The sequence below is a fragment of the Drosophila novamexicana genome, unplaced genomic scaffold (genome assembly GCF_003285875.2).
Source record: "Drosophila novamexicana strain 15010-1031.04,08,12 unplaced genomic scaffold, DnovRS2.1 tig00000870-arrow-arrow-pilon, whole genome shotgun sequence".
Lineage (NCBI taxonomy): Eukaryota > Metazoa > Arthropoda > Insecta > Diptera > Drosophilidae > Drosophila > Drosophila novamexicana.
This window is the reverse complement of record NW_020824830.1, coordinates 1,542,272-1,551,462: the sequence shown is the minus strand read 5'-3', so window position 1 is coordinate 1,551,462 and position 9,191 is coordinate 1,542,272. Positions and strand designations below refer to the sequence as shown.

The following is a 9,191-nucleotide window of genomic DNA, read 5'->3' as shown; positions in this document are numbered from 1 at the left end:
CCTATAATATTGATTGGTTCCTAAATTGTATGGAACAGAACATTGCGCAGTCTAGCATTACCAACTGCAACGCCTTTATTTGCAATGCAGGGCAAACTGGTAGCCATCCTTTTAAATGTAAATACCAAAATTCAATAAACTGCTAAAGTCGCAGCCACACTCAGCATATACGCATATACGAGAGCAGGCGGATGTGCGGGTGGGCAGGCAGGCAGGCAAAAAATGTAATTTGTCGCTAACCAAGTGTGTACTAACCTCATTTTACTAAAAGCATTAAAAATAAAATGTAATCACATGCTTCATAAAAGTAATAACTACACACACACACACATGCACAGATAGAGATAGATAGAGAAGGAGAAAGACGCAAGATTCCTGCACTTCTGAGCGTGCTTGACTACGTGTCGCTATAAAAGTGATTGTGAATGTGCGAGTGTGTGAGTGTGCGATTCAGTATGTGTGTGCTTGCGTGTGTGACTAACTGTTAAAGCCTTGACGTCGCGACGTCAGCCATCGCTGTCACTGCCAACAGCCATAGCCCATAGTCCATAGACGCCATTGTCTATGTCAAAGCACGCACAGCGCTGCCCCATTCATAGAGAGAGCGTGGGAGATAGGGAGAGAGGGAGCGCCAGAGGGGGCCATTGCATTAGTGTGCGTGCGCGTCTGATTTTTACGAGACGATTATGGCTTGCTTTTTATTATTTGCCATTGAGCTAAAGTGTTGTGACATGAAAATGCTCCTGAAATCGGCTACGAATGTAAGCACTGCGACCTGCCTGGTTCGTGCAACTGTTGCGTGGCTTTAATACTTTTGTATTAATTACGTATCCGCAAAATTTTGTAATTTTTAACTACAACTACAATTATAATAAGCTGACGTTTTTCAGGCACTTGGAGACAGGTCGCTGTCAGTGGCATCGATGCTGCAAGTCTGCGCACGAATGTTGACAAATGCAGTGTCAACGAAATGAAATATTAAGGCCAGTAATCCAAGTTTTTTGCTCGGAAAATTGGCTTATTAGAAATGTGTCAGAATTTCAGATTCAGATTCATTCAGCATTCCGAGCAATCAAGTGGCCAAGAGTCTTATCATGTTCCATAGACAGGCAAAGTATCCATAATTGACGCCGTCCGACCCTAAGACACAATTGAAAAGTTGATAACTAAGTGAAAACTTTAAGGATAATTAAACTATGAATTTAGTGAAAACTATTTCTGGTAAATGAACTACCCACGAGATTTATAATTTGCCGCATTGGCCACAGCTCGTTGCAACATCAACATCAAATTAGCCAAGGCCGGCCCAAGTGAGCTCGTGCGGCATAAAGCCGGCTCTCATTGTTGTGGCTGCGGGATGGGCAGGCCAGAACATACTCTATGATGGCCAGCCATGCGTGACTATCGGACGCTAAAAATGCCAAGCTTTGCTAAAGTTTATAATGGAATTTGTTAACATGAATAATTAGGTACACGAGACTCTGTCCAGCTGATGATGGGCCTGAACTCGTTGTTACAAATGCACATGTTCATATTCCAACTATACACGAGCTGGCATTAAATTTTTCGAAATTGACTAATTAACTTGATTGATTTTGATTTAATAAGCGTATGGCGGATGGGTTTGAGCCAGCAAGGCTGTGCCTATCGATGACCAGCTCGCAGCAAACCAAATCCCTTATAGCTGATTCTAATACCTTCTATTGAAATACCACTTTCATTAATTATGTTTCTCGGGCGGCTTTCAAGTAATTTATTAGCGATTTTCTTAGAAAATGCGTAGTAACCATCCGAAAGGAATGCGCAATTCAATGGAATTTGGCTTATGGGAGCTGCGCATCAGTTACGAAATTCTCAACGGCTTCCGTAGGGCTTTTGCCTATCATAGTCAAGCGAAATTGTAAACAAATTATTATATAGGTAACCATGCCAAAAATAAACTGCAACAAAAACGTAAATACCATGAACTCTCTTAAATGATTTAGGTATATCGATTCTCTCACCTTTCCCAGTGTCTCATTATTGATAACCATCAAGCCACCCGCACTAAATTCAAATCTCTCCTGACCCAGCTGCCCGGACATACGGTATAAAGCAGCATTTAGCTGCGCATTTTGACGATCTGTGGCCAAGCCATGGAATATGGATCGAAGCTGACGCTGCAGCAGTGCGCATCGAGTACAGATGAGGCTGGCAACAAAAATGCCCATAAGCTTGCAAAGTTCCTCAGTTGCGCAGTCTGCAAGCAAAAATGAATCAAGATCAGGAAATCAACATATCAACAGCAAATGCTACCCACAGTATGTAGTGGAAATATTTATATGGTTGTGCCTATTGACAAGTATCCAATAGGGCAACACGGAGGTATCCACAAAGTACTTTAGCATCACAATCACCAAGCTCAGCTCAAAGTTTCGTTCAATGGAGCGCACTGTTTTCCACAGCAGCCCGTGCAGATGTTGCACCATGGCCAAACGCTCCAGCGATAAACGCCGCAGAGACCCCACTTCAAAGCGTGTCTTATCCAGCTCCAAGATTAGCCTGAAACTGACCTCACGCAGCTCCACATAGAAGACCAATATCAGTGCCGCATACAACGTAAAATTGCTGAGCCGCATTAGCAGCGCCATCTCCGAGTAAATTGCGTAGAAAAGCAACAGCGCCGTATCCGTGACCACGTGATTGTATATAGTCAGCAGAAATAGGGTCAGACAGCAGATTAGCAATAGACAGTAGATGGTATTGCAATAGCGACACAAGCGGACCAGGTTTACCTTATGCCCGAACTGGACTCTCAGAATGTACCGCATTCGTTCCAGCTGCTGCTCAATCTCGTCGCTGCGATTTCTCCAGATCAATTCCATTGCGACTATCCAGTGTGCGATGGTCAATGTCACAAAGTTCAATAGGTCGACGACACGTGAGAACTTATCATTTCGATCGTAAACAACTCCGTAGTTGAAGCTAAATCGCCAACGCAAGACAAAGGCCAGATAAATTAACAAACCAATTGAGTAGAGCAGCTTTAGCAGCACATGAGGGCGTGGCGGCACCAGCAATATGCATTGCATTAAGCGGCTCATGCAGCGCAGAGAAGCTTCGTGTAATTTTCCAGGTGCATGCCACATGACTGAAGTAGCTCGCATCTATTCAGGTACATAGTATCGCAATCAATGGCTAATTGGCTAATTGAAAAGACAAGCGCTTTATCGGTAGACGGGCAATCGCCTTCGATGCGGCGCTGCACTTTAAAGTATCCTTCACTTAGTTTGGTGAATCATTTGTTCGATAAAACGTACCCCTCAAAATTAATTAACAAATTAAATTAGATAGATATTAATATCGATGGAAGTAGATGCCCCTGTGAAGTCGGTTGTATGGAAGTCTACCTGTTATCTAGTTTGGTGTCCAATACAGCTCTTCAACCTGTTTCGTGGAAGCCAAACTACAGACCAATTATGCGTTTCTTGAAGATATTCTCAACTAGAGATGTTCTCTTCTTATTTATTTGTGTTTATTTATTTATTATTTTATTGTATTTGCAGGTGGATTACAACCAGAGCGATCGGATGGTAAACAAAAAAAACTTTCATACAACCGTGTTATTTTAGCAGAATTTGTGGGTGGAGTATCCCAAAATCCCATCATTGTGTGCTCCCACATCACAGGGGGCCATTGTAAAATTTACAACTTTGATGTTGGTCAGGTGAATGAAACTTTTTGTTACGCCATCCGATCGAGCTTCCCAAAAATGTTACTGAAAATACTTTTGACAGATTTGCGGCTCACGAATTATATGGACTATAATTCAAGTTGACAATTTCATTCCGTTGAGTATAAATCTGTTAACCGACATTTCTCAAGCACCTACAATTTTGCATCAAGTTATAAATGAAACAAAGTTATAAAATTAAGTGTTTGTATTTGTCAATAGTTGCAGTCAGATTGTTTGATTTTGATTTAGTAGACTCAAAGCAACGGTCACTTCACTTTCTCCCTCTAAGACCTTTAAATTGTATGTAATCCGAAACTGTACGCAAATAAAAATATAGCTCACCACGCCGAATAGGAACTGAAAAAAGCATAACTTTTATAAATACCAAATATGTTTCAATTACATGTGTAGCTATTACCTTGCCTAACATTTCATTGTTGATCTTAACCAAACCGCCAACTCTTAGCTGACAGGTTTCTTGTCCAAGTTGAGCAGAGATTCTTAGCAAGGCGGTATTTAGCTGCTCATTGCGACGATCCACTGATATTCCATGAAAAAGAGATCGAAACTTGCGCTGCAGATGATCGCAACGCGTACAAATCCAACAGGGAATACAGATCTCTAAAAGTTTTCCGCTTTCCTCAGTTGTACACCCTAGAACAGAAATATGTATATACTTATAAGAGCTGACGAGACACATTAGATATGTATTTACCTACACATCTGCATTGGAAAATTGTCTACATATATTCTGTTCAGATACGCCCAGTATGGAAGAACTGAAATATCTATAAAATATTTCAGCAGCACCATGACGAGACTTCGTTCAAAGTTGCGCTCGATGTCGCGTTGAGTTTTCCAGAGTAGTAGATGCAACTGTTGTAAAGTGGCGATGCGTTTGAGGGGCACACGGCGTTGAGACCAAATCTTAAAATGTATACTCTCCAGCTCCGAAATTACACTCGTGGCAGCATCAATCAACTCCTGGTAGATGGCCAAGACGAATGCTGAATGTAATGTAAATTCGCTGCATCGCAGAATAAGCACGACTTCCGAGTAGAAGTTACCAATGAGCAGGACCGAGGTGCTCGAAGCTAAATTGTTGTAAATTGTCATGCCGAAGATCACCGATACACGCAGAAACAAAAAGCTTAAAATAAGATTGCTGTTAAACCGAACCCGATGGAGATTGACTTTGCGACCAATTGTCTCGCTAAGGACGTTTTGCATTTGTAGAAACTGCTTCTCAATCTGATCGCTGCGATTCCTCCAGAGCAACTCCGTAGATACAATACAATGGCAAACAATTAAGGCCACAAAGTCTATTAAATCGATGATGCGTGAATAATGATCATGCAGACGATCGTAGCTCACTTTGTAATTAAACGCAAAACGCCAGCGAAATACTAGAGCTAGATATACGAACGCAATTCCATTGTAAAGCAACTTTAGATGGAGATGTTGCCGTGGTGGCACAATTAATGCTAAGCGCATTAGGAACTGCATCAAGCGAAGCGCAGAGTCGTGTAGCTTAATTGACACATAACCCATGACTGAGGGGTCATTGCAAAGTGTTCGCGCCTTGACTGAGGGATTAAAAATCAATAACTAATTGGCTAATTAAAATGATATGATTATTGTATGGACTTTAAATGAGCCAGCGTAACTTATCACAAGTTCGTTTTAATTAATAACTTCGCTGCTTATGCTCCAATTCTCATTAAATTTTTAGGACTTTAATATGGCAAATTGGTTCTATTTCAAATTGCAAAGCTTTCGCTTTGAAATTGACAATTTTTAAATAATTTAATATGTATATACTTTCCATATCTATGCATACTATACGAAAAGTTGCATGCCAAATTTGGTATATCTAAGTGTTATAATTTTCGAGCTTCGACATTTTTTCATGTTATCGAATTAGCAGGAGATATCATAAAACTATATATATGTACAAGAATATGTATTTACAATTTTGAAATTCTCTAGCTTTTGTAGCTTCCGAGGATGCTTCCTTTTCTCAAGGACATTAAACTCCTTTTGCTCGAGCCACGACGTCTAATTCGCCCGGCACATGCCACATGACTGCGGCGGTCCACGGTGACAAGGACTCGGCACATATTAAATTTACAATTAGTTAACTTACTATCTTGTGTTTTAAAAATGAGTATACCTCTGTTTCTTTTTGAATTCAATTCAATACTTATTCATTCAGTTCTATTACTAGCTATGATAGCCAATGGTAAATATAATATAAAAAGATTGGCAAGATGGGTTAACTCTACAAATAATTACGATATACTTAATAAAAGTGTTCGCATTACATATAAAGTGAGCTAATGATATGTAAATTGATAACATCATGAATCGAAAATTATAGGCCGGAAAATTTGACCTAATGTATATGTGTACGGGCGGCAGAAGTCGGTAATATAGTTCTTGTCTGGTTTTAACTATATCCACTAAAAATAATTAGACAATGAAGATTCTTGAGAATTTTGTTGATTGAATAAAGATTAAGAGACAGTTAAGCCATGCCCGTCTGCCTGCTTATCCGTCTGTCTGTCTGAATATGTGAAAGAATCACAGAGACTACAAGAGCTAGAGAGATAAATCGATATCTGGCCTCGTTTGCGTGACATCGATAAGATTCAATATCGAAATCTGGCATTTTTAGGCATATCTCGAAGCTTATAGTGGACCCTAAATTCTTTATGTACATCAAATACGCTGGAAGCGACACAACCAAATTGCTTAATGAGGAAATCCTAATCCGATGCTAAATATTCATTGGACTACGGTAAATATACACAATTAAATGTACTGTTTATGCCTTGAAGTTTTCATAAAGGTCGGAAAATAAGCCCTGAATATATTTTACGTCAGCTCGACGCTGGGTTCGAGGTATCTCCTAGTCGGGCACTTCGGCCTAAAGCACACTTGTCTTTTTTTGCCTTTCCAACAAATATGTTGTTTGGAGTAATATAAAATTAGAGACTACAAATTCTGAAGTGATACATTGCCTTTCATCTGCCCTGGCTGGACGAACTGATAAGAGTGTGTTGTAATCGCTTTAAATGCCATTTGGCCCATTCAAATTACCATCAAAGTGACGCCAACAACATGGAATCAGCCCATGAGAGGAATTATTTGTTAATTTTATTACAGACACACGCACACACTCACTCACACCGTAGCACACAGGAAAACAACCACAAAGAGTGACGAAAATTGCTTATCAAAAACATGGAAGCTGCTTGGGGTCGGAGCCGGGGTGACTGTCAAGCACAAACACACAGACGTTGTACATAAATTTGCATGCCTTTATTGCATCTCAAAGAGAGAGGCAGGCCAACAAATATACACACACACACACACACACACACACAGACATGTACACACACTCTCATGCACACACATATACGATACTGGCTTTATGCAACCACTGAGGCACTTTGTTTGCACACTTGTAAAACACCTATAGTAGACGATGGTGATCCACGCCTCCAGTTATTTGAGGTAATGACTTAATTGCCACGCTGCCGCTACTGCCAAGCCCTTTACTTTTGCCACCCATCGAGCAACCCCCTTAGGTTATGCGGCAGCGTTATATCGCGGATGCCTGTCTGCAATTGAGCTTCATAATTTTTGCAGGTGTCGAGAACGCTTTGTCTTTGATTGCGCGTCTGGTGCGTCTCTAATCTCTGCCAGCCACATCGTAATCATCAGGAGCAGCAGTGCCAGCAACAGCAGCAGCATTATCCTTTGTGCTAATACTGGGACACTTAAAGTACTGTAAGCAGCTGCCAGGCGCGGCTCGGATGTCGGAGGTTTGGGCCAGGTTGCGGGCCTTGGCTAAATTGAAGCAATTGTGTGGCGTTGATTTGTATAATTTTGTAATTTGTATACCAAAACGTAGCCACACATGTGTGTTTGCATTAGCTGGAGTTAGCTGGAACAATTTTACTTTCCCTATGAAAAGTATACGTATATGTGTATGTATAAATAAATTAAGGTACAATTGCGTATATATATATATAAATATATATTTATGTACGCATATTGCGCATATGATATATAGGGAGGTAAGAAAAACTGCAAACCTTAGAAAGAATTATCAAAATATACAAATACTAAAATTATTATTTATTATTTCTTGTATATACATATATCACATAAAAGTTGATAAATCTCAACAAATAAGTTGCCTTCAGCTGGCTTCAGTTTTCATAATTATTTACTTGTTGCGTGCTTGAGTGAGCACTTCACGTTTATCCTAAATACTTTTCATCTTTTATTATAAGATTTACATTTTAAATATAAAACTAAACTAAACTAAACTAAACTATGAAACCTTCTCAGGTTTCATATCAAAGTAACAATGCTTCGTTATTCGCAAATCTGATGTTAGAAAATTATTTTAATAGTTAAAATTTAATACAAATATCATATTTCAGAAGCTATATTTTACTAAGTATAAAATATTTTTTATAAAATTTGGTGTACTCTTAATTTAAATAAATAATTTTATTTACCAATTTTAAGTTTATCTAAAATATTTGGAGAATGTTTCCAATCATATTTGTTCCCTTTTAATAAAGTCATTTATGACTATATTCGATGAATTTTTACCCAATATTACAAAAAACGCTAAGCATTGTTGATATTATTTAAATTTAAAAGCTAAGTAAGCTAAGTAAGTATTTAAATATATTTTTGATATGAATACAAATGTTTGAAGACCTGAGCACCTTAGCAAAGTTAGCTTTTAATTATTGCACTCGGAATTTTCATAGCTGCCCTCGCACGAGTTCATCCCTCACTCTGCAGTAAAGGAAACAATTTTTCCAAATGTAATTATCGGCATATTTGGCAAAAGTATTCTATATACTCGTGCTCTTACTCATACTTATGCGCATACTATGCATGTATTTATGTATCATGCTTTACACTTGTAAGCAGCCTGCACGTGCCTACAGAAATGCCCACATGCTGACTTGAGGTCCCGCTTTGACTTTGAGGTTCAAAGGGAGAAGCACCTCCAACTGGCTTTTGTGGCTTCGCTCCGTATGGCCAACTCGGCTGCTGGCTAAATGTAAGCCGAGAGATCTTTGGCACAGCTGTTTATGAAGGCGCAAGCCTTCGTTCATATATGCACACGTATGAGTATGCTCTTTGTAAGTCATTAGATCATATCTGATTTTAATTTGACGCAATTTACCTTTTTGCACCTGTTGACCTGTGTAACTCCAAGGCGCCAAATTACAAATATGCTAATGCGTAATGCGTATATGTAAATATGGTAATTTTGGTGAAAATTGATTTTGCAATTTAATTGAAAACTCCAGAGCTTTTTGTTGCCACGCACATATCGTTGTCGCATTTATGGTTGTTGTAACCATTATTGTCGCTGTGATTGTTGTTGTTGTTGTTGTTGTGGCTATGATTGTTCAAGCAGCTGCCACAAATTGCATAA

At 39.2% G+C, this 9,191-nt stretch overlaps 2 protein-coding genes across 2 annotated transcripts; both read right to left on the bottom strand.

The window, feature by feature from the left end:
* Positions 1-1,823: 1,823 nt before the first annotated feature.
* On the bottom strand, positions 1,824-3,128 carry LOC115764837 (putative gustatory receptor 98a). Its single transcript, XM_030708086.1, has 3 exons — positions 2,300-3,128; positions 2,004-2,239; positions 1,824-1,940 (listed from the first exon to the last, which is right to left on the bottom strand). Exons 1-3 carry the CDS (start codon positions 3,126-3,128, stop codon positions 1,824-1,826), a joined length of 1,182 nt encoding a protein of 393 aa, XP_030563946.1.
* Positions 3,129-3,940: 812 nt separating this feature from the next.
* Positions 3,941-4,945, bottom strand: LOC115764836 (putative gustatory receptor 98a). The gene is made up of 3 exons (XM_030708085.1): positions 4,435-4,945; positions 4,134-4,369; positions 3,941-4,072 (listed from the first exon to the last, which is right to left on the bottom strand). Exons 1-3 carry the CDS (start codon positions 4,943-4,945, stop codon positions 3,941-3,943), a joined length of 879 nt encoding a protein of 292 aa, XP_030563945.1.
* Between the last annotated feature and the right edge of the window lie 4,246 nt (positions 4,946-9,191).

Coding starts and splice junctions, on each gene's coding strand:
- LOC115764837 (XM_030708086.1), bottom strand. CDS start 3,128: ATGTGGCATGCACCTGGAAAATTACACGAAGCTTCTCTGCGCTGCATG. Junction 2,240..2,299: donor AAATATTTCCACTACATACT/GTGGGTAGCATT, acceptor TTTTGCTTGCAG/ACTGCGCAACTGAGGAACTT. Junction 1,941..2,003: donor ATAATGAGACACTGGGAAAG/GTGAGAGAATCG, acceptor TTTTTGTTGCAG/TTTATTTTTGGCATGGTTAC.
- LOC115764836 (XM_030708085.1), bottom strand. CDS start 4,945: ATGCAAAACGTCCTTAGCGAGACAATTGGTCGCAAAGTCAATCTCCAT. Junction 4,370..4,434: donor CAATTTTCCAATGCAGATGT/GTAGGTAAATAC, acceptor TTTCTGTTCTAG/GGTGTACAACTGAGGAAAGC. Junction 4,073..4,133: donor ACAATGAAATGTTAGGCAAG/GTAATAGCTACA, acceptor TGCTTTTTTCAG/TTCCTATTCGGCGTGGTGAG.